The sequence below is a fragment of the Chiloscyllium punctatum genome, chromosome 7, assembly GCF_047496795.1.
Source record: "Chiloscyllium punctatum isolate Juve2018m chromosome 7, sChiPun1.3, whole genome shotgun sequence".
Classification (NCBI taxonomy): Eukaryota; Metazoa; Chordata; class Chondrichthyes; order Orectolobiformes; family Hemiscylliidae; genus Chiloscyllium; species Chiloscyllium punctatum.
The window spans coordinates 29,158,754-29,182,094 of record NC_092745.1 but is presented as its reverse complement, the minus strand read 5'-3'; the positions used below and the strand labels follow the sequence as shown (position 1 = coordinate 29,182,094).

At 50.1% G+C, this 23,341-nt stretch overlaps 1 protein-coding gene across 1 annotated transcript in view; it reads left to right on the top strand.

Annotated features, from left to right (window-relative positions):
• Positions 1 to 23,341, top strand: part of LOC140479529 (probable voltage-dependent R-type calcium channel subunit alpha-1E) — a 1,102,593-nt gene that overhangs the window by 263,284 nt on the left and 815,968 nt on the right. Inside the window, exons 6-8 of the mRNA XM_072573344.1 lie at positions 3,852 to 3,943; positions 20,072 to 20,224; positions 22,596 to 22,786. Coding sequence (XP_072429445.1) covers positions 3,852 to 3,943; positions 20,072 to 20,224; positions 22,596 to 22,786 — 436 coding nt within the window. The remainder of the gene's footprint in view (positions 1 to 3,851; positions 3,944 to 20,071; positions 20,225 to 22,595; positions 22,787 to 23,341) is intronic.

Below are 23,341 nucleotides of genomic sequence, written 5' to 3'. Positions count from 1 at the left end.
ATCTGTAACCTCATGGTCCAGCATATCCCCCCACTCAAGTCATGGCCGTCCACCCTGGTTAAATGGAGAATTCAGGAGGGCATGTCAGGAGCAGCACCAGGCATGTATGAAGGTGAGCTGTCCATGTGTTGAAGCCACCAAACTGAACTACTTGCATTGCCAAACAGCAGAAGCAGCAAGTGATAGACAGAGCTTAGTGATCCCACAACCAACGGGTCAGACCTAAGCTCCGCAGTCCTGTCACGTCCAGTCATGAACGATTAAACAACTCACCGGATGAGGAGACTCCACAAATATCCCCACCCTCAATGATGGAAGAGCCCAGCACATCAGGGCAAAAGATAAGGCTGAAGCTTCCGCAGAAATCTTCAGCCAGAAGTGCTGAGTGGATGATCCATCTCCAGCGTTACAGATATCAATCTTCAGCCAATTCAATTCACTCCACGTGATATCAAGAAACTGTCAGAGGCACTGGGTACTGCAGAAGCTACGGGCCCTGATAACATCCCAGCAATAGTACCAAAGATTTGTGGTCCAGAATCTGTCGCTTCCTTAGCCACGCTGTTCCAGTACAGTTACAACATGGGCATCAACCCAACAATATGGAAAATTGCCCAAGTATGTCTTGTACATAAAAAAAACAGGACAAATCCAACCCAGCCAATTACTGCCCCATCAGTCAACTTTCAGTCATCAGAAAATTGATGGAAGTTGTCATCAACAGTACTGTCAAGCAGCACCTGCTCAGCAATAACCCGCTCAGTGACACCCAGTCTGGGTTTCGCCAGGGTCACTCAGCTCCTGACCTCATTACAGCCTTGGTTCAAACATGGACAAAAGAGCTGGATTCCAGAGGGGAGGGGAGAGTGACAGCCCTTGACATCAAGGCTGCATTCAACCAAGTGTGGCATCAAGGACCCTGGCATAACTGGAATCAATGGGTATTGGGGGGAAACTCTCCAGTGGTTGGAATCATACCTGACACGTAGGATGATGGTCGTGGTTTTTGGAGGTCAGTCATCTCAGCTCCAGGACATCTCTACAGGAGTTTCTAAGGTTAATATCCAAGGCCCAACTGTCTTCAGCTGCTTCATCAATGACCTTCCCTCCATCAGAAATGGAGATGTTCACCGATGATTGCACAATGTTCTACACCATTCGCGACTCCGCAGACACTGAAGCAGACCGTGTCCAAATGTATCAAGATCTGGACAATATCTTGGGCTGACAAGTAGCAAGTATCATTCAGGCCACACAAATGCCAGGCTATGACCATCACCCATAGGAGACAATCTAACCACCACCCCTTGAAATTCAGTGGTGTTACCCATCACTGAATTCCCACTGTCAACATCCTGGGAGTTATCAGAAACTCAAATGAACTCACCACATAAAAGCAGTGGCTCCAATCCAGGTCAGAGTCGAGGAATACTGTGGTGAGTAACTCCCAAAAGCCTGTCCACCATCTACAAGGCACAAGTCAGGAGTGTGATGGAATCGTCCCCACTTCCCTGGATGAGTGCAGCCCCAATGTCTCTCAAGAAGCTCAACACCATCTGGGACAAAGCAGCCCACTTGACTGGCATTGCATCCACAAACATTCATTCCATCTGCCAGCATTGCTCAGTAGCAGCAGTGTTTACTATATGCACGATGTACTCCAGAACTTCACCAAAGATTCTCATAGCACCTTCCGAACACATGACCACTTCCATCTAGCAGGATAAGGGCAGTACCTACGTGGGAACAACACCGTCTTCAAGTTCCCCTTCAAGCCACTCACCATCCTCACTCGGAATTTCTTTGCTGTCGCTGGGACAAAATCCTGGAAGCCCCTCCCGAATGACATTGTGGGTGAACCCACAGTGAGGGCACTGCAGCGTTTCAAGATGGCAGCTCACCACCACCTTCTCAAGAGGCAACTCGGGACAGGCAATAAATACTGGCAAGCCACATCCCACAAAATGAATGAATAAATAAAAATAATTCTCCAAAGTTGTGGAGAAACTTCAGCTTAAAGTTATTGAGGTCGGCCTTGGGATGAAAGGATCCCGATTGGAAGAACGTGTTGCATTTCCTTTCAAATGAACAATAAATAGCTGACTTGAATGAGACATTTGATGGGGTTGAGACTGAGGAGCCACTCTCTGTAGGGACAAGATTCAGAAGAGGCTGATGGCAGTTTAAAATTTGAGTCAGGCTGTTTGCCGGGATGTCCCATGTAGCGCTTCAGTTCGACAAAAAAAAAACGGTGAAGGTCTGGAACTCACTGTCCCAAAAAGCAGTTGGCAAATGGTTAAAAAGCTGGGGGTGTTGGAGGTCTGGGGAACTTGCACTTTTCTTGGGCAAGAGTTTCATTAGCTTGTGGAAGAGTGATGGAAAAAATGAAGTTCATTTGGATACACATCAGCCCCAAATTGTTTGAATGCTAGAACAAGCTGGAGGAGCTGAATAAAAATATAGAAACTAGGAGTAGGCCGTTCATCTCTCCCAACCTGTTTAGTCATTCAGTGTGGTCAGGGCTGATCATCCAACTCAGCCCCCTGCTCCCACTTTCTCCCCGATGCTTTTTGATAACTTCACCCCTAAAAACTATATCTAACTCCTTCTTGTTAACATTCAGTGTTTTGGCTTCAACTACATTCTGTGGCAGAGAATTCCATGGGCTCAACATTCTCAGGGTGAAGAGAATTCTCCTCATTTCATTTCAAAACGGCCTATGCCATGACCTTAAACTGTGACCTCTGTTTCCGAGCTCCCCAGGAACATCCTTCCTGTGATTACCTTGTCTCATCCAGTTTGAATTTTATCGGTTTCTCTGAGAACTCCTCCACCATTCCACTCAACTCCACTGAATACAATCCTCGTGGGGGTGGCACGGTGGCTTAATGGTTAGCACTGCTGCCTCACAGTGCCAGGATCCCAGGTTCAATTCCCACCTCGGGCGACTGTCTGTGCGGACCTTTACACATTCTCCTTGTGTCTGTGTGCGTTTCCTCCCACAGTCCAAAGATGTACGGGTCAGGTGAATTGGCCATGCTAAATTGCCCATAGTGTTAGGTGCAGGGGTAAAGTAGGAGAATGGGTCTGGGTGGGTTGCTCTTCGGGGGGGGGGGGTCAGTATGGACTTGTTGGGCCAAAGGGCCTGTATGGAATCTAATCTCATCCTTCATAAAAATCGCACAACACCAGGTTATAGTCCAACAGGTTTAATTGGAGGCACACCAGCTTTCGGAGCGACGCTCCTTTGGACTATAACCTGGTGTTTTGTGATTTTTAACTTTGTGCACCCCAGTCCAACACCGGCATCTCCTAATCATTCATAAGGCAGCCCTGCCTCCACCATGTCCCAATTTTCGGAGGCTGTGGTCAGGAATGAGTCCATGTGTGAGACGATGAGCCTTGCTGTTAGTCGTGAGAATGCGGGGGAAGCTGGTTGTTCGGGGCGGTAGGGTTGGAGGGGTAAATGTCAGGGTGTTTGAAGGGACAAGCAAACCTGACAGATGGCTGCAATTTGGGGTTGGGAATCTAGTTTCCTGGGTGAGGAAACCAGCGGGAGTCCAGGAGCAGTGTCGGCAGGAGGTATTGCACAAAGCAGGACGGTGACTGGGGCAGAGTGTTACCGCAGCCGGAGCGATTAATATCTCTGCAAACACAGGCTCTCAGTCTCCATCATCTCCAACTCAAATTCAAGGATGCAGTCCAACACTCGGCGCGGCTGGCTTTGAGTAATTCACTGAGGGGCAGGTGGAGAAAGGTGAATGCAACCTGCTCCTTGATGAGCTACTACTGAAGGGACTTGCAAGGCACACTAATGAACTCTCTCTCTCTCTCTCGTTTTCTGCTTCCAGGCTCCTGGCAACAGCAGCGACACACTTCAATCTGCGAACCCTGAGGGCGGTCCGTGTGCTCAGACCCCTCAAGCTGGTGTCAGGAATTCCCAGTAAGTGCACTGTTCGTGCCCAGTTAACCATGTTCGAAACTTGCTCATCAGCAGGTGGCAGCATTATCCTGAAGGGTCGAGGCACTGACACAGCTTCTAATTTAAACCGAACGCAGACAGAAAGTCAAGCTCTCGCGACTTTTAAAAAACTGAAAGTAACCACTTGTCACCACTCAGGACAGGGGCAGCACAGCGTTAGATATGGATGCTCAGCTCGTTCAACTCTTTTAAGCTGAAAGTAAAGCTCCCTGTACACTCTTCAAATTGAAAATAAAGCTCCCTCATCACCGTGCCCATCAAATACTCCCAGGACAGGGACAGCATGGGGTTAGGTGCAAAGTATAGCCAGCTCCACACAGTCCCCCCAACAAACAGAGGCTGGTACAATTGCAACATTTAAGAGGCATCTGGATGGGTATATGAATAGGAAGGGTTTGGAGGGATATGGGCTGGGTGCTGGCAGGTGGGACTAGATTGGGTTGGGATATCTGGTCGGCATGGACGGGTTGGACCGAAGGGTCTGTTTCCATGCTGTACATCTCTATTACTCTATATAGACAGCACGGGATTAGTTACAGAGTAAAATTGCCTTGACACTGTCCCCTGTCAAATGGTCCCAGGACAGGAACAGCATGGGGTTATATACAAAATGAAGCTCTGTCCACACAGTCCCCCATCAAACACTCCAGGACAGGACAGTGTGGGGTTAGATAAAGAGTAAAGCTCCCTCGACACTGTCCTATGTCTAACAGTCCTAGGACAGGGATAGCATAGGGTAAGGTACAGAGAAAAGCTCCTTCCACGCAGTCCCCCCTAAATACTCCTAGGACCGAGGTAGCATGGGGTTAGATAAAGAGTGAAACTCCCTTGACACTATTCCTATCAAACACTCCCAGGACATAGACACAATCATCACTTCAGGACAGGTACATTTTAAAATAAAAATTAAATTGTAAGATGTGGGTGTCTCTGACTGGCCAGCATTTATTGCCCATCCCTAGTTGCCCCTGGAGAAGGTGGTAGAGAGTTGCCTTCATGAACCACTGCAGTCCACCTGCTGCAGTTCCATATGTAAGAACTAAAAACGAAAGGAATCATTTTGACCCCTGAAGCCTGCTCTTTCATTCAACATGGTCATGACTGATCTACTTGTGACCTTAACCCCACTTTTTGTTGGCCTCTCAGATGGCCCTTAGTCTATTTAATGATCCCTGCATGGATTCCTTACCCTCTAAATAGAGAGGTTCCAATGTCTGGGCTTGATTTGGCGTTTTCCTGTGATGATGCCCTTTGGTCCCAGTCTTTCCCACAAGGGGAAGCAACCTTTCCACACCTACCCTTCCAAGAAAACCTTATGTGTGTCGTCAGGTTTCCTCCCTTTCTGGTAGACTCCAACAAGGCCAGGCCCAGCCTGCTCAACCTCTCCTCAAAAGAAAGTCCCTCCATTTCGGTATTTAACCCCTTAACCTTGAAACTCATGAACACAGAGGATGAAATGTTTATACCAAACGTTGTCAAGGCATGCACTTTGAAACAGGGATAAGGTTAACACCATCAAAAGGAAAAATAAAATTGTAGCCCAGAGAGTAACATATCCCTCGGATCAGGTGGGTTCCAAAATAAGTCATGGAATTGTACGGCACATTGAACCCATGATGCTGTGCTGAACATTCAGCCAAATTAAACTAATCCCTTCTGCCTGGCCTTGGTTCATATCTCTCCATTCCTTGTATTTCATGTGCTTCTTCTTTAAAAGCGCCTAAACTGCCCGACATGTCTGCCTCCACCACCATCCCTGACAACGCATTCCAGATACCTACCACTCTCTCAGTAAAAGAGCCTGGGCGGCACGGTGGCACAGTGGTTAGCACTGCTACCTCACAGCACCGGAAACCTGGGTTCAAATCCCGCCTCAGGCAACTCTCTGTGTGGAGTTTGCCAATTCTCTGTCCGGGTGCTCCAGTTTCCTCCCACAGTCCAAAGATGTGCAGGTTAGGGTGAATTGGCCTAATTGTGAGGTGAAAGGGGAATGGGTCTTGGTGGGTTGCTCTTTGGAGGGTTGGTGTGAACTCGTTGGGCCGAAGGGCCTGTTTCCACAGTGTAAGTAATCTAATCTAAAACCTGCCCCAAACATCTCCTTTGAACTTGCCCACTCTCACCTTAAATGCATGCCACCTAGTATTAGACATTTCAACTCTGGGAAAAAGATTCTGACTATCAACCCTATCTATGCAACTTATAATTTTATTGACTTTTATCAAGTCTCCCCTCAGCTGCTCCAGAGAAAACACCCCTAGTTGTTCAAACCTCTCCTTATAGCTCATGCCTTCTAATGCAGGAAGCATCCTCTTCAAAGCCTCCACATTCTTCTTGTCATGTGGTGACCAGGGTTGAACGCAATACTCTGTGTGGTCTCACCAAAGTCTTATAAAGCTGCATCCTGACAGCCTGACTCTTGTGCTCAGTGCCCTGACCAATAAAGGCAAGCACGCTGTACACTTTCATTACCACCCTATCTACTTGTGTGCGCACTTCCAGGGAGCTACGGACTTAAATCCCAACATCCCTCTGTACATCAAAATTGTTCAGGGTCCTGCCATTAACTATGTACTTTCTTTAAACACTTGATCTCCCAAAGTGTACCACCTCACACACTTGCCGGATTAAACTCCATTTGCCATTTCTCCACCCATGCCTGGAACTGGTCTATTTCCTGTTGTATCCTTTGACAACCTTCTACACTATCCACAACTCCATCGATATTTGTGTCTTCTGCGAACTTATTAACCTACCCATCTACATTTTCATCCAAATCCTTTGTGGATATCACAAACCGCAGAGGTCTTAGTACGGATCCTACAGGACACCACTGTGCACAGACCTCCAGCCACAAAAACAACCTTCCACCATGACCCTCTGCCTTCTGTAGGCAAACCAGTTCTAAATACTGGATTAGTGGTGCTGGAAGAGCACAGCAGTTCAGGCAGCATCCAACGAGCAGCGAAATCGACGTTTCGGGCAAAAGCCCTTCATCAGGAATAAATGAAGGGCTTTTGCCCGAAACGTCGATTTCGCTGCTCGTTGGATGCTGCTGAACTGCTGTGCTCTTCCAGCACCACTAATCCAGTATTTGCTTTCCAGCATCTGCAGTCATTGTTTTTACCTCTTTTAAACCAGTTCTAAAGTCAGAGAGATCATTGATGATATCCCAAACATAATCTAAAGGTCCTCTCTTGATACCATTTAGTTTATTGCACAATTCTAGGAATCACTTGGTCGTATCAAGAACAGCAAGGAATTACAGAGCAGTTGGGCTGACATCCTCTGTTTCAAAGTTATTAAGGTCTTTTTATTTCTTTATTTTACTAATTTATTCCTACAATTTTGGCCTTAAGATGGCGCCATAAGTGGCGACTTGTCAAACCTTTCACTGTATTCTTGTGACAATAATGCTAATTCTAGTTGTAACGGGGTGGGTGTCCAAACCCCGATTTTGAGCTGCTGTGTACCTGTTCATGATGTTTTTTGTCAAATGACTGATCAACAGCCGATATCTACAATAGGAAGGGTTAGAAATTTTGCTTTCCTCGCACAAAGTCCATGTTGGACCACCCTTGCAGTTTTGACGTGATCAAATCTGGGCTCCACACTTCAGGAACAGAAAGAACACAGCCAGGATTAATAAGAATGATATCTGGATGCCAGGGATTTAATTACAAGGAGATATTACACAAATAAGGCTTGTTCTCCCCAAATACATGACCCCCCCCTTCCTTCAGATTGAACCCCATTTGCCCCTTCTCTGCCCACTTAGCCAAACCACTGGTATCATCCTGAGGTTTCTTTACACATTCCTTTCACATTGTTGCTACTGTCTGTTCTGTTTTGTCAGTCTTTGCTGTTTCTTTATGTCTTTACCATTCAGTGGGGCCTGGTCTAATACTTTCAGTTTTGTTGGTTTCCATATTCCCTTCCCTCCTTTGTAATTTTGGGTCATTTTTTGCTCTTGTCCCTGTGGACGATAAACCCGTTCAGTATCTCATGAACTTCCTCTTTCAATACCTCCAACTGATCATCCGTCCCTATCCCCCTTAACAGATTCTCTCATTTCACTGTGAACACTCTCTGTCTCAGTCTGCTGGAGTCAGCCTGATCGAAATCCTGAATCATAGGAGCTGTGTCACGTTTCTCTCCTCCAAGGATCACATTGAACTCGATCATTTTATGTAATAAATCTATAAATGCTCAACAATATTAGGCTGCTCCCTAAATTTGGCTCATTACTCATGGTTGATTCTAATACAGCCTGCCCTCTGCTGTCTCTGGGATGTATTGCAGTGAAAATTGATCCTGAGTGGCACACACTCCAGATTCACAAGCTCTCTCTAACAGTTTGTTTATCCCAGTGAATCTGAAAGTTAAAATCCCCCGTTAAAAGCACCCTGACCTTGCAACCTCTGACAGCTGCTAGCAGGATCTCCTGTATTCAACCCCCATGACAGGCTGAAAGCATTGTCCACCTCTTCACTCTACCCATAGATTTTGTGATTTGGAGGTGCTGGTGTTGGACTGGGGTGAACAACATTAAAAAACACACAACACCAGGTTATAGTCCGACAGGTTTATTTGGAAGCACTAGCTTTGGGAGTGCTGCTCCTTCATCAGGTGCTTGTCAGGTGGACTATAACCTCGTGCTGTGTGATTCATAACTTCACAAATTTTGTGCTAACTGTTGACCTCCCATTTCTCATCATCGAAGTGATTCCACCCTTCTCTCCCTCCACTGTTTCCCCCTATCTTTCCTGGTGGATTCAGTTCTCAGTCCTGACTGTCAGTGTTTCAGTAATAAATCCTCCAAGTTAGACCTCCACCTGAAGTTCACTCTGTGTATCCTTTACATTTTTATTTTGAAAAGGAATTGGGTATTTACCTCACGTGCCCCGACCCGACCTTCCGCTCAATAGCTGGACTCACAGATTTCTTATTCTTTTACTCTCCCGGCATAATGCCTTCACATCCTTGAGCTTTCTCTCTCCCACTGGTGTTAAACAGTCAGTCTCTGTCTGTTAGCCGTGTTACCACACGGAGTAAACTCTTCTGCCAATTTCAACCTGACCCACAGAAGAGGTTCACCTCACGCTGTAACCTGTTAAATTTCAAGAGGCAAAGAGCCAGGGAGATTTAAGCAATCCATAGATGAGCACATGGATGGTGATGGGATAGTGTAGGGGGACAAGCTGAGAATAGTTCACAGGTCGGAGCAGCATTGAGGGATGAAGGGCCTGTTCTGTGCTGTATTGTTCTATGTTCTATCCCAGAGGTCACTATTTTAAAGTAAAAATTAACAATTTTATTCTTTAGGTCAAATAGAGAACATTAAAACAATAGCTACTTCAAACTCCTTTCTCTTAAACCTATCTTTCACCTCCCACTCCACAATACTCGTCCAATTAAAAAAAAATTAAGATTTACAAAAAATAATCACATTTCAACACCAGTCGGTTTTGTCAATTCTCCTTTGTAGAGTTTCCTCTGTGTTTTCCTGGGTCATCTTTTCTTTAGTCTTCTGCTGCACAACTTTTCTTATGGACAGGTACCTTTCAGAGAGCTCGTGGGCTAGCAGTCTGCACCTATACCTCTTTGCAGTTCTTCCCCAAAACTGTTCCAGTTTTATACCCCAAAACATCAGATCATTTCATTGGTTTGATGTCATCCCAAACAGTAAAATTCAAATTCGATTAGATTTTGATATCGGGGGCATCATTTAAACTGATTAGCTGAATTTGAATTTGTTTTTGTTCCATGGCAAGGCAACTCCAGCTATTTGTTTCAAGGAAGGGTTACATTTTTAAATTGTTCAGTACACTCTGTGCTTTCAGTCAGTCCTTGCTAGCTTCCTCTCTGTCTTAAAGGTACAGTACACACCGACACCTTCATAGCAGCTGTCTCCATTCCCTTCTGTATGTTACTCAACTGTTGCTGAGGGGATGGTGGATGAGGAATCTAGAGGCCCAGGTGAATGCCTGTGGGGAAATGGGTTCAAACTCCATCACAGCAGCTAGGGACATCTTATGAAGTAATGTGGGAATTGGAAGCTCAGCTCAGTCATGGTTCCCATGACAGTGAACTGTCCGGCTCACCAGTTTCCTTTACGAAGGCTAACCCTATGTTCTGACCTCCACGTGTCTCCAGACCTCTACAGCAATGTGCAGGATTGCCCTCTGAATGGTGCTGGGAGCCCCTCAGTTCAAGGACAATTCAGGTCGGGGAACAAATATTGGCTTCCCCCGTGATGCCCAAATCCCTTGAAAGAATAGGTTTGATTCCTTCCTACTTCTTCCATTCGCTAATTCATTGAAAATTACTCTCACACACTCCTGGCTGCTCTCCCACACTCTCCCTTCCATAGGGTCGAAAGGGACTAATACTGTGTTGCCTCAGTCATAGGTCACAGCAAGTCCTGATACCCCCCTCACCCCAGTCCTGACCAACTTTCTTTGACTCCAGCAATGACTTGATTTTCAAATGTTAATACCTGTTTTCAAATCCCTTTATGGCCAAGTCACTTCCTGAGAATCTCTCCCCCTGTCTCACAATCCTCCAGACTATCTCCCCTCCTATAATTCTGCTGTGGTTTACAAGGATGTTGCCAGGGTTGGAGGATTTGAGCAATAGGGAGAGGCTGAACAGGCTGGGGCTGTTTTCCCCTGGAGCGTCGGAGGCTGAGGGGTGACTTTATGGAGGTTTATAAAATCATGAGAGACAAGGATAGGATAAATTGATTACTCTCAGTCAAGTTGGCATAAGGAGGGATGAAGTGTTGGGTATTCTAAAAGGCATTAAGGTGGACAAGTCCCCGGGTCTGGACGGGATCTATCTACTGAGGGAAGGGAGAGAGGCAATAGCTGAGGCTTTAACAGATAACTTTGCAGCATCCTTGAAAACGGGGGAGGTCCCAGAGGACTGGAGAATTGCTAATGTTGTCCCCTTGTTTAAGAAGGGTACCTAGGATAATCCAGGTAATTACAGACCTGTGAGCCTGATGTCAGTGGTAGGGAAGCTACTTCAGAAGATACTAAGGGATAGGATATATACCCATTTGGAGGAAAATGGGCTTATCAGTGTTAGGCAGCAGCATGGTTTTGGGGAGGGGAGGTCATGTCTTACCAACCTAATAGAATTCTTTGAAGAGGTGGCAAAGTTGATTGATGAGAGATGGTATATAATGTCACATACATGGACTTTAGTAAGGTGTTGATAAGGTTCCCCATTGTAGGTGATGAAGAAGGTGAAGTCGCATGGGGTCCAGGGTGTTCTCGCTAGATGGACAGAGAACTGGCTGGGCAACAGGAGACAGAGAGCAGTAGTGGAAGGGAGTTTCTCAGAATGGAGACCTGTGACCAGTGGTGTCCCACAGGGATCTGTGCTGGGACTATTGTTGTTTGTGATAGACATAAATGATCTGGAGGAAGGTGTAGGTTGCCTCATTAGCAAGTTTGCAGATGACACTCAGATTGGTGGAGTAGCAGATAGTGAAGGGGACTGTCAGAGAAGAGAGTATAATATAGATAGATTGGAGAGCTGGGCAGAGAAATGGCAGATGGAGTTCAATCCCAACAAATGCGAGGTGATGCATTTTAGAAGATGCAATTCAAGAGCAAACTATACAGTAAATGGAAAAGCCCTGGGGAAAATTGATGTACAGAGAGACCTGGGTGTTCAGGTCCAGTGTACCCTGAAGGTGGCAACACAGGTCAGTAGAGTTGTCAAGAAGGTATATGGCATATATCTTCACTGGATAGGGTACTGAGTACAAGAGTTGGCAGGGCATGTTAGAATTGTATCGGACTTTGGTTTGGCCACATTTGGAATACTGTGGACAGTTCTGGTCGCCACATTACCAAAAGGATGTGGATGCTTTGGAGAGGGTGCAGAGGAGGTTCACCAGGATTACCTGGTAGGGAGGGCACTAGCTATGGAGAAAAGTTGAGTAGATTAGGATTATTTTCATTAGAAAGATGGAGGTTGAGGGGGGACCTGATTGAGGTCTACAAAATCATGAGGGGCATAGACAGGGTGGATAGCAAGAGGCTTTTTCCCAGAGTGGGGGACTCAATTACTAGGGGTCACGAGTTCAAGGTGAGAGGGGAAAAGTTGAAGGGAGATATGCGTGGAAAGTTCTTTCTGCAGAGGGTGGTTGGTGCCTGGAATGCGTTGCGAGTGGAGGGGGGAGGGACGGGAACGATAGCATCACTTAAGATGTATCTAGATAGGTACATGAATGGGCAGGGAGCAGAGGGATACAGAGCTTTAGAAGCTAGGCAGCAGGTGTAGATAGAGGATCTGAATCAGCGCAGGCTTGAAGGGCCGAAGGGCCTGTTCCTGTGCTGTAATGTTCTTTGTTCTTGGTTATTCTTTGAAATAGACAAGGTTTTTTTTCCCTGAGTTGGGGGAGTCCAGAAAAGAGGACATAGGTTTAGGGTGAGAGGGGAAAGATATGAAAGGGATCTAAGGGGCAACCTTTTCACGCAAAGGGTGGTACGTGTATAGAATGAGCTGCCAGAGGAAGTGGTGGAGGCTGGTACAATTACAGCATTTAAAAGACATCTGGATAGGTATTTGAAGCAACAATTTGATTTCAGATCGTCAACATGGTTTTGTTAAGGACAGGTCGTGTCTTACAAACCTCATTGATTTTTTGAGAAGGTGACCAAACATGTAGATGAGGGTAGGGCAGTTGATGTGGTATACATGGACTTCAGTAATGCCTTTGATAAGGTTCCATGTGGTAGGCTGTTGGAGCAAGTGCAGAGGCATGGGATCGAGGGTGCTTTAGCAGTTTGGATTAGAAACTGGCTTTCTGAAAGAAGGCAGCGAGTGGTGGTTGATGGAAAACATTCAGCCTTGAGTCCAATTACTAGAGGTGTGCCTCATGGATTTGTTTTGGGACCACTGCTGTTTGTCATTTTTATAAATGACTTAGACGCTGGCATAGGTGGATGGGTTAGTAAATTTGTACACGTTACTAAAGTCGGTGGAGTAGTGGACAGTTTGGAAGAATGTTACAGGTTGCAGGGAGACTTGGATAAACTGCAGAATTGGGCTGAGAGGTGGCACTTGGAGTTCAGTGCAGCTAAATGTGAGGTGATTCACTTTGGGAAGAATGACAGGAAGGCAGAGTGCTGGGTCAATGAAAAGATTCTTGGGAGTGTGGATCTGCAGAGGGAGTCCATGTGCATCGATCGCTGAAAGTTGCCACCCAGGTTGATAGTGCTGTTAAGAAGGCATACGGTGTGTTAAGTTTCATTGGTAGAGGGATTGAGTTCTGGAGCCGTAATGTCGTGCTGCAACTATACAAAACGCTGGTGCGGCCACACTTGGAATATTGTGTCCAGTTCTGGTCGCCATATTTTGGGAAGGATGTGGAAGCATTGGAAAAGGTGCAGAGGAGATTTACCAGGATGTTGCCTGGTCTGGTCTGGAGGAAAGGTCTTATGAAGAAAGGCTGAGAGACTTGGGTCTGTTCTCATTGGAAAGAAGAAGGCTAAGAGGAGATTTGATAGAGACATACAAGATGATCAGAGGATTAGACAGGGTAGACAGTGAAAGACTTTTTCCTCAGATGATGACATCAGCTTGTACGAGGAGGCATAACTACAAATTGTGGGGTGATAGATTTAAGACAGATGTCAGAGACAGGTTCTTTACTCAGAGAGTGGTAAGGGCGTGGAATGCCCTACCTGCCAATGTAGTCAACTCAGCCACATTAGAGAGATTTAAACAATCCTTAGTGGCATGGTGACTCAGTGGTTAGCACTGCTACCTCACAACACCAGGGTCCCAGGTTCAATTCCAGCCTCAGGTGACTGTCTGTGTGGAGTTTGCACATTCTCCCCGTGTCTGCGTGGGTTTCCACCCATCTGGCTGGGATGCTCTTCAAAGGTTGGTGTGCCCCCTGAAATGGCCCAGCAAGCCACTCAGTTCTAGGGCAGTTAGGGATGAACTACAAACTATCCTTCCTGATGAAGGGCTTTTGCCCGAAGCGTCGATTTTCCTGCTCCTCAGATGCTGCCTGACCTGCTGTGCTTTTCCAGCACCACACTCTCGACTCTAATCTCCAGCATCTGCAGTCCTTACATTCACCTACAAAATCCCCAGCCCACATCCCAGGAAAGGTTAAAGGAACAAAATGGGAAAATTTCCCCATCAAATGCTCCCCACCCCACCGCATTCTATTATCCAGATTAATGTTCTCGATTAATGCCACAATAAATTAATGATGAAAATTATTTGTATTTACCTTTTAATTTGTATTGGGTTGTGTTTGTTTTTATTTTCCCACACATTGACTTACACTAAGCATCACACACCCAACAAGAGTATTAAATGCCTCTGCACATTTGACTGTCATCTCAATTCACCAGAAATAAACTTCACCTAGTTCATGGTTTGATTTGGAAGTGAAACACTTCCCCCGTCAGCTCCTGAGGAGCTCTTGTCAATCTCTCTCCTTGACTCACACATCCTCACCTCCAGTCTCAGTCTCTGACTGCAAACCCACAACTCCCCCCGGAACTCCCTCGGGTCCACGCTTCCTTACTGCCGGAATAAGTACTGCAGTGGCATACTCAACAGGTCGGGATAGCGCCCGTGGGAAGACGCCGAGTTAATGTTTGAGTCAAACATAACTCCCCTCTGGATGTGAAGGAAGGTAGGAGTGTGGTTTTTAACCTGAGCTCTGTGACTCTTGGAGAAACAGAGACCAGTCTGTACCGCGGCCACAGTGAGTCACTTTTGGATGCATTTTTTTCTCAGAGTTTCTCTTTTAGAGTCTACTCTCTGACCCTGGCTTTCTCTAGCTACTCTCTTTCCACTCCTCTCTCCCTGTTCCCCCCTCTCTCTCTCCCTCCATCCCTCTCTTCTCTCCGTCCCCCTCACTCCTCTCTCCCTTCCTCTCTCCCTGTTCCCCTCTCTCTCTCTCTCCCTCCATCCCTCTCTTCTCTCCGTCCCCCTCACTCCTCTCTCCCTTCCTCTCTCTCTGTTCCCCCCTCTCTCTCTCTCCCTCCATCCCTCTCTTCTCTCCGTCCCCCTCACTCCTCTCTCCCTTCCTCTCTCCCTGTTCCCCTCTCTCTCTCTCTCCCTCCATCCCTCTCTTCTCTCCGTCCCCCTCATTCCTCTCTCCCTTCCTCTCTCCCTGTTCCCCTCTCTCTCTCTCCCTCCATCCCTCTCTTCTCTCTGTCCCCCTCACTCCTCTCCCTTCCTCTCTCCCTGTTCCCCTCTCTCTCTCTCCCTCCATCCCTCTCTTCTCTCCGTCCCCCTCACTCCTCTCTCCCTTCCTCTCTCCCTGTTCCCCTCTCTCTCTCTCCCTCCATCCCTCTCTTCTCTCCTTCCCCCTCACTCCTCTCTCCCTTCCTCTCTCCCTGTTCCCCTCTCTCTCTCCCTCCATCCCTCTCTTCTCTCCGTCCCCCTCACTCCTCTCTCCCTGTTCCCCCCTCTCTCTCTCCCTCCATCCCTCTCTTCTCTCCGTCCCCCTCACTCCTCTCTCCCTTCCTCTCTCCCTGTTCCCCTCTCTCTCTCTCTCCCTCCATCCCTCTCTTCTCTCCGTCCCCCTCACTCCTCTCTCCCTGTTCCCCCCTCTCTCTCTCTCCCTCCATCCCTCTCTTCTCTCCTTCCCCCTCACTCCTCTCTCCCTTCCTCTCTCCCTGTTCCCCTCTCTCTCTCTCTCCCTCCATCCCTCTCTTCTCTCTGTCCCCCTCACTCCTCTCTCCCTTCCTCTCTCCCTGTTCCCCTCTCTCTCTCTCTCCCTCCATCCCTCTCTTCTCTCCGTCCCCCTCACTCCTCTCTCCCTTCCTCTCTCCCTGTTCCCCTCTCTCTCTCTCTCCCTCCATCCCTCTCTTCTCTCCGTCCCCCTCACTCCTCTCTCCCTGTTCCCCTCTCTCTCTCCCTCCATCCCTCTCTTCTCTCCGTCCCCCTCACTCCTCTCTCCCTTCCTCTCTCCCTGTTCCCCTCTCTCTCTCTCTCCCTCCATCCCTTTCTTCTCTCTGTCCCCCTCACTCCTCTCTCCCTTCCTCTCTCCCTGTTCCCCCCTCTCTCTCTCTCCCTCCATCCCTCTCCTCTCTGTCCCCCTCACTCCTCTCTCCCTTCCTCTCTCCCTGTTCCCCTCTCTCTCTCTCCCTCCATCCCTCTCTTCTCTCCGTCCCCCTCACTCCTCTCTCCCTTCCTCTCTCCCTGTTCCCCTCTCTCTCTCTCTCCCTCCATCCCTCTCTTCTCTCCGTCCCCCTCACTCCTCTCTCCCTGTTCCCCTCTCTCTCTCTCCCTCCATCCCTCTCTTCTCTCCGTCCCCCTCACTCCTCTCTCCCTTCCTCTCTCCCTGTTCCCCTCTCTCTCTCTCTCCCTCCATCCCTCTCTTCTCTCCTTCCCCCTCACTCCTCTCTCCCTTCCTCTCTCCCTGTTCCCCTCTCTCTCTCTCCCTCCATCCCTCTCTTCTCTCCGTCCCCCTCACTCCTCTCTCCCTGTTCCCCTCTCTCTCTCTCTCCCTCCATCCCTCTCTTCTCTCCGTCCCCCTCACTCCTCTCTCCCTGTTCCCCTCTCTCTCTCTCTCCCTCCATCCCTCTCTTCTCTCCGTCCCCCTCACTCCTCTCTCCGTTCCCCTCTCTCTCTCTCTCCCTCCATCCCTCTCTTCTCTCCGTCCCCCTCACTCCTCTCTCCCTGTTCCCCTCTCTCTCTCTCTCCCTCCATCCCTCTCTTCTCTCCGTCCCCCTCACTCCTCTCTCCCTGTTCCCCTCTCTCTCTCTCTCCCTCCATCCCTCTCTTCTCTCTGTCCCCCTCACTCCTCTCTCCCTGTTCCCCCCCCTCTCTCTCTCTCCCTCCATCCCTCTCTTCTCTCCGTCCCCCTCACTCCTCTCTCCCTTCCTCTCTCCCTGTTCCCCTCTCTCTCTCTCTCTCTCCCTCCATCCCTCTCTTCTCTCCGTCCCCCTCACTCCTCTCTCCCTTCCTCTCTCCCTGTTCCCCTCTCTCTCTCTCTCTCTCCCTCCATCCCTCTCTTCTCTCCGTCCCCCTCACTCCTCTCTCCCTGTTCCCCTCTCTCTCTCTCTCCCTCCATCCCTCTCTTCTCTCCGTCCCCCTCACTCCTCTCTCCCTGTTCCCCCTCTCTCTCTCCCTCCATCCCTCTCTTCTCTCCATCCCCCTCACTCCTCTCTCCCTTCCTCTCTCCCTGTTCCCCTCTCTCTCTCCCTCCATCCCTCTCTTCTCTCCGTCCCCCTCACTCCTCTCTCCCTTCCTCTCTCCCTGTTCCCCTCTCTCTCTCTCTCTCCCTCCATCCCTCTCTTCTCTCCGTCCCCCTCACTCCTCTCTCCCTTCCTCTCTCCCTGTTCCCCTCTCTCTCTCTCTCTCCCTCCATCCCTCTCTTCTCTCCGTCCCCCTCACTCCTCTCTCCCTTCCTCTCTCCCTGTTCCCCTCTCTCTCTCTCCCTCCATCCCTCTCTTCTCTCCGTCCCCCTCACTCCTCTCTCCCTGTTCCCCTCTCTCTCTCTCTCCCTCCATCCCTCTCTTCTCTCCGTCCCCCTCACTCCTCTCTCCCTGTTCCCCTCTCTCTCTCTCTCCCTCCATCCCTCTCTTCTCTCCGTCCCCCTCACTCCTCTCTCCCTGTTCCCCTCTCTCTCTCTCTCCCTCCATCCCCCTCTTCTCTCCGTCCCCCTCACTCCTCTCTCCCTGTTCCCCTCTCTCTCTCTCTCCCTCCATCCCTCTCTTCTCTCCGTCCCCCTCACTCCTCTCTCCCTGTTCCCCTCTCTCTCTCTCTCCCTCCATCCCTCTCTTCTCTCCGTCCCCCTCACTCCTCTCTCCCTGTTCCCCCCTCTCTCTCTCTCTCCCTCCATCCCTCTCTTCTCTCCGTCCCCCTCACTCCTCTCTCCCTGTTCCCCCCTCTCTCTCTCTCTCCCTCCATCCCTCTCTTCTCTCCGTCCCCCTCACTCCTCTCTCCCTGTTCCCCCCTCTCTCTCTCTCTCCCTCCATCCCTCTCTTCTCTCCGTCCCCCTCACTCCTCTCTCCCTGTTCCCCCCTCTCTCTCTCTCTCCCTCCATCCCTCTCTTCTCTCCGTCCCCCTCACTCCTCTCTCCCTGTTCCCCCCTCTCTCTCTCTCCCTCCATCCCTCTCTTCTCTCCGTCCCCCTCACTCCTCTCTCCCTGTTCCCCTCTCTCTCTCTCTCCCTCCATCCCTCTCTTCTCTCCGTCCCCCTCACTCCTCTCTCCCTGTTCCCCTCTCTCTCTCTCTCCCTCCATCCCTCTCTTCTCTCCGTCCCCCTCACTCCTCTCTCCCTGTTCCCCTCTCTCTCTCTCTCCCTCCATCCCTCTCTTCTCTCCGTCCCCCTCACTCCTCTCTCCCTGTTCCCCCCTCTCTCTCTCTCTCCCTCCATCCCTCTCTTCTCTCCGTCCCCCTCACTCCTCTCTCCCTGTTCCCCCCCCTCTCTCTCTCTCCCTCCATCCCTCTCTTCTCTCCGTCCCCCTCACTCCTCTCTCCCTGTTCCCCCCCCTCTCTCTCTCTCCCTCTATCCCTCTCTTCTCTCCGTCCCCCTCACTCCTCTCTCCCTGTTCCCCCCCCTCTCTCTCTCTCCCTCCATCCCTCTCTTCTCTCCGTCCCCCTCACTCCTCTCTCCCTGTTCCCCCCCCTCTCTCTCTCTCCCTCCATCCCTCTCTTCTCTCCGTCCCCCTCACTCCTCTCTCCCTGTTCCCCCCCCTCTCTCTCTCTCCCTCTATCCCTCTCTTCTCTCCGTCCCCCTCACTCCTCTCTCCCTGTTCCCCCCCCTCTCTCTCTCTCCCTCCATCCCTCTCTTCTCTCCGTCCCCCTCACTCCTCTCTCCCTGTTCCCCTCTCTCTCTCTCTCCCTCCATCCCTCTCTTCTCTCCGTCCCCCTCACTCCTCTCTCCCTGTTCCCCTCTCTCTCTCTCTCCCTCCATCCCTCTCTTCTCTCCGTCCCCCTCACTCCTCTCTCCCTGTTCCCCTCTCTCTCTCTCTCCCTCCATCCCTCTCTTCTCTCCGTCCCCCTCACTCCTCTCTCCCTTCCTCTCTCCCTGTTCCCCTCTCTCTCTCTCTCCCTCCATCCCTCTCTTCTCTCCGTCCCCCTCACTCCTCTCTCCCTGTTCCCCTCTCTCTCTCTCTCTCTCTCCCTCCATCCCTCTCTTCTCTCCGTCCCCCTCACTCCTCTCTCCCTGTTCCCCCCCCTCTCTCTCTCTCCCTCTATCCCTCTCTTCTCTCCGTCCCCCTCACTCCTCTCTCCCTGTTCCCCCCTCTCTCTCTCTCTCCCTCTATCCCTCTCTTCTCTCCGTCCCCCTCACTCCTCTCTCCCTGTTCCCCCCCCTCTCTCTCTCTCCCTCTATCCCTCTCTTCTCTCCGTCCCCCTCACTCCTCTCTCCCTGTTCCCCTCTCTCTCTCTCCCTCTATCCCTCTCTTCTCTCCGTCCCCCTCACTCCTCTCTCCCTGTTCCCCCCTCTCTCTCTCTCTCCCTCCATCCCTCTCTTCTCTCCGTCCCCCTCACTCCTCTCTCCCTGTTCCCCCCTCTCTCTCTCTCTCCCTCTATCCCTCTCTTCTCTCCGTCCCCCTCACTCCTCTCTCCCTGTTCCCCCCTCTCTCTCTCTCCCTCCATCCCTCTCTTCTCTCCGTCCCCCTCACTCCTCTCTCCCTGTTCCCCTCTCTCTCTCTCTCCCTCCATCCCTCTCTTCTCTCCGTCCCCCTCACTCCTCTCTCCCTGTTCCCCCCTCTCTCTCTCTCTCCCTCCATCCCTCTCTTCTCTCCGTCCCCCTCACTCCTCTCTCCCTGTTCCCCCCTCTCTCTCTCTCTCCCTCCATCCCTCTCTTCTCTCCGTCCCCCTCACTCCTCTCTCCCATCCTCCCCTCTCCGTCCCTCGTTATTCTGCCGAGCTTCGCCGACCTCACCCCACCCCTGGCCCCTGGCCCCGTTCTTTTCTGACTCCTCTCTATCCGCCTCTCGCACTGTCTCCTGTCAGGCCTGTGCTGTTGTGCTGTTTCTGTGATGTTGAGGTGAGGGCGATCTGTGGGGCAGGAGGGGAGCTGTGAGATTCCGGGAATGTTCTGGCGGTCCGAGTTGAAGCTCTAACTGTGCCTTGTGTTCCACTGTAGGTTTACAGATTGTGCTTAAATCCATCATCAAGGCGATGGTGCCCCTGCTCCAGATCGGCCTGCTGCTCTTCTTCGCTATCCTTATGTTCGCCATCATCGGCCTGGAGTTTTACTATGGAAAACTCCACCTCACCTGCTACACCAATAACAGTGGTGAGTGTCCTGGGAAACCAGCCGCATACCCACAGTGCCTATTACAAGAGTAGGTCAGAGACGAGGAATAGTGCAGTGAGTAACTCACCTCCTGACTCCCTAAGACCTGTCCACCATCGAAAAGGTCAGGAGAGTGATGGAGTAATCCCCACTTGCCTGGACGGGTGCAGCTCCAACAACATTCGAGAAGCTCGACCACACCCAAAACAAAGCAGGCCACTTAATTGGCACTCCATCCACGAGCATCCACTCCCTCTACCACAATAGTAGCAGTGTGTACTATCTACAAGTCGCATTGCAGGAATTCACCAAGGCTCCTTAGGTAGCACCTTGCAAACCCACGACTACTTCCATCTGGAAGGACAAGGGGGGTATCAGATGCATTGGAGCCCAAACTCTCCTCCAAACCTGATTTGGAAATATATCACCGTTCCTTCACTGTCGCTGGGTCAAACCCCTGGAATTCCCTCCCTAAAGGGCATTCTGGGTCAACCCACAGCAGGTGGACTGCAGCGGTTCAAGAAGGCAGCTCCCCACCACCTTCTCAAGGAGCAACTAGGGACGAGCAATAACTGCTGACCCAAGCAGTGACACCCACATACCCATGAAAACAATTTTAAAAGCTTTGCATCTTCCGAAATTCACTTGAGCAAATGCCTGCCTATTCAGAAGAAAATAAAGTTTTCAAAAGAAATCTCTAAGTGGGGTCAGTGGTTCAGAGTCTTGAGGTCTGGAAATTTGAGCACATAACGAGTGCAAGCTCCATCTACGCCCACCGCCCCCCCCAAAAAAACATGATGGAAATAAAAGGTCATGACACTGCCAAATGACTCCTGTGCCCTGGTCAGTTCCCATCATTTGGCCAGCATCAGTACAGGCGAAAGTGAGGACTGCAGATGCTGGAGATCAGAGTCTAGATCAGAGTGGTGCTGGAAAAGCACAGCAGGTCAGGCAGCATCCGAGGAGCAGGAAAATCGACGTTTTGGGCAAAAGCCCTACCTCAGGAATGAGCTTTCCTGATTCCTCGTTCCTGATGAAGGGCTTTTGCCCAAAACGTCGATTTTCCTGCTCCTCGGATGCTGCCTGACCTGCTGTGCTTTTCCAGCACCACTCTAAACTAGCATCAGTACAGGTTAAACTCTTATTGCACAAGGTGGGGGGGGGGGGGGAGGTCCTTGTGGGATCTTGCTGTGCTTCAGTTGGCTCCAACTCATATTTCCGTCAGGTAGGGCAATCAGAGTTTCCTGAGTGGGTAGGAGGGAAACATGGAGCATAAACGGATCAGTCATGCTCTCACTGAATGATAGAGCAGACGGGCTGAGTGACCCACTCATAACTGAAGGATGCTGTGAACCAGAAATGAAAACAGAAGTTGCTGGAAAACCTCAGCGGGTCTGGCAGCATCTGTGGAGAGAAATCAGAGTTAACGTTTCGGGTCCAGTGACCCTCCGAACTGATGGTAGTTAGGAAAATGTTGGTTTATATGCAGAAGATAGGGTGGGGGGGAAGGATGTAAGGAGTAAACGGCAGGTGGGGATAGAGACCATAGAGAGAGAACAGTTGGAGAGACAAAAGGAGTTGATAACGATCTGGCTGGGAGGGTGAATAGCTGTAAACACACTCTATTACAGGCTAACATTACATGGTGTGCAATGGCAGGCGATGTGATAAGGTCGATGGGCAGGTGTGTGGGGTAACAGGCTAGGACATGCAGGAGTTCAGGCCCTTAAGTTATTGAACTCAACACTGAGCCCTGAGGCCTGCAGGGTCCCCAAATGGAAAATGATGTGTTGTTCTTCCAACTTGTGCAGCAAGCCTGAGACAGAGGCGTTGGCCAGGGAACAGGGTGGTGTGTTAAAGCGGCAGGCAACTAGAAGCTCAGGGGCTTGTTTTACAGGCAGAACGTAGACGTTCTGCGAAGAGGTCATCCAGTTTATGCTTTGTTCATCCAATGGCGGGCAGGTCACATTGTGAGCAGCGAATGCCGTAGAGTAGATGGTGGGAAATGTTGGTAAAGTGCTGTTTTACCCAGAAGGCATGTTTGGGCTCTTGGATACGGAGGAGGGAGGCGTCACACCTTCGGCTGTTGGGGATGGTTGGGAGTAAAGGAAGTCTGGATCAGGGTATCACAGAGAGAACGGTCCCTGCAGAAGGTGGACAAGGGAGGGGAGGGGAATATGTGCCTGGTGGTAGGCATTTCAAGTGAGAGAGAGAGAGAGAGAGAGTGACAGTCTGCGTGTAAAACACTAAGGGATGGCGTGTGGTTATGAATGGCATTATAGAAACATACATGGGTGCTATTATCTGCTTTGACGATTATTGACGGCGAACTCTCTTTGTGATGCCCCCCCCCCCCCCAACCTACCAACAGCTGCTGAAGAACTGGAGCTACAGTTCCCCTGTGGAAAACAGGAGCCAGCCCGACTCTGCCCCAATGGCACCGTCTGTGACTACTGGATAGGACCCAACGCTGGCATCACCCAGTTTGACAACATCCTGTTTGCCCTGCTGACCGTCTTCCAGTGCATCACCATGGAGGGCTGGACTACCATCCTCTACAATGTAAGTCTGGGCTAAAGCTCTGTGCAGCAGCGAAGGGCAGCTGGGGATGGTGAAATTTGCTTTCGATAAAACCTGCCTCACACACAACCATGTCACCTGAAATAACTCTCCAGCAGCTGCCACCCCATCACTCATCACCCTTCAATGACAAAGGCTTAGTGTTTGACAGGAGCACTCCTCTTACTGGGCCAGGCATTCAGAGGTACATTATGCCTGACATATATCCTTTATCTACGAGGCCAGAGTGGGTACTGCAGAGGCTGGAGATTAGAGTCCAGATGAGAGTAGTGCTGAAAAAGCACAGCAGGTCAGGCAGCATCCAAGGAGCAGGAAAATCGATGTTTCAGGCAAAATCCCTTCCTGATGAAGGGCTTTTGCTCGAAGTGCTGATTCTCCTGCTCCTCGGATGCTGCCTGACCTGCTGTGCTCTTCCAGCACTATTCTTATCTTCACATATATCCTTTACCAGCCAGGGCTGCATGACTGAACCAGATTAACAGCCCCAGTTGGAGAATTCTGGGATGTCCAACTGGCTGGCCGTGTTACAATCACTAC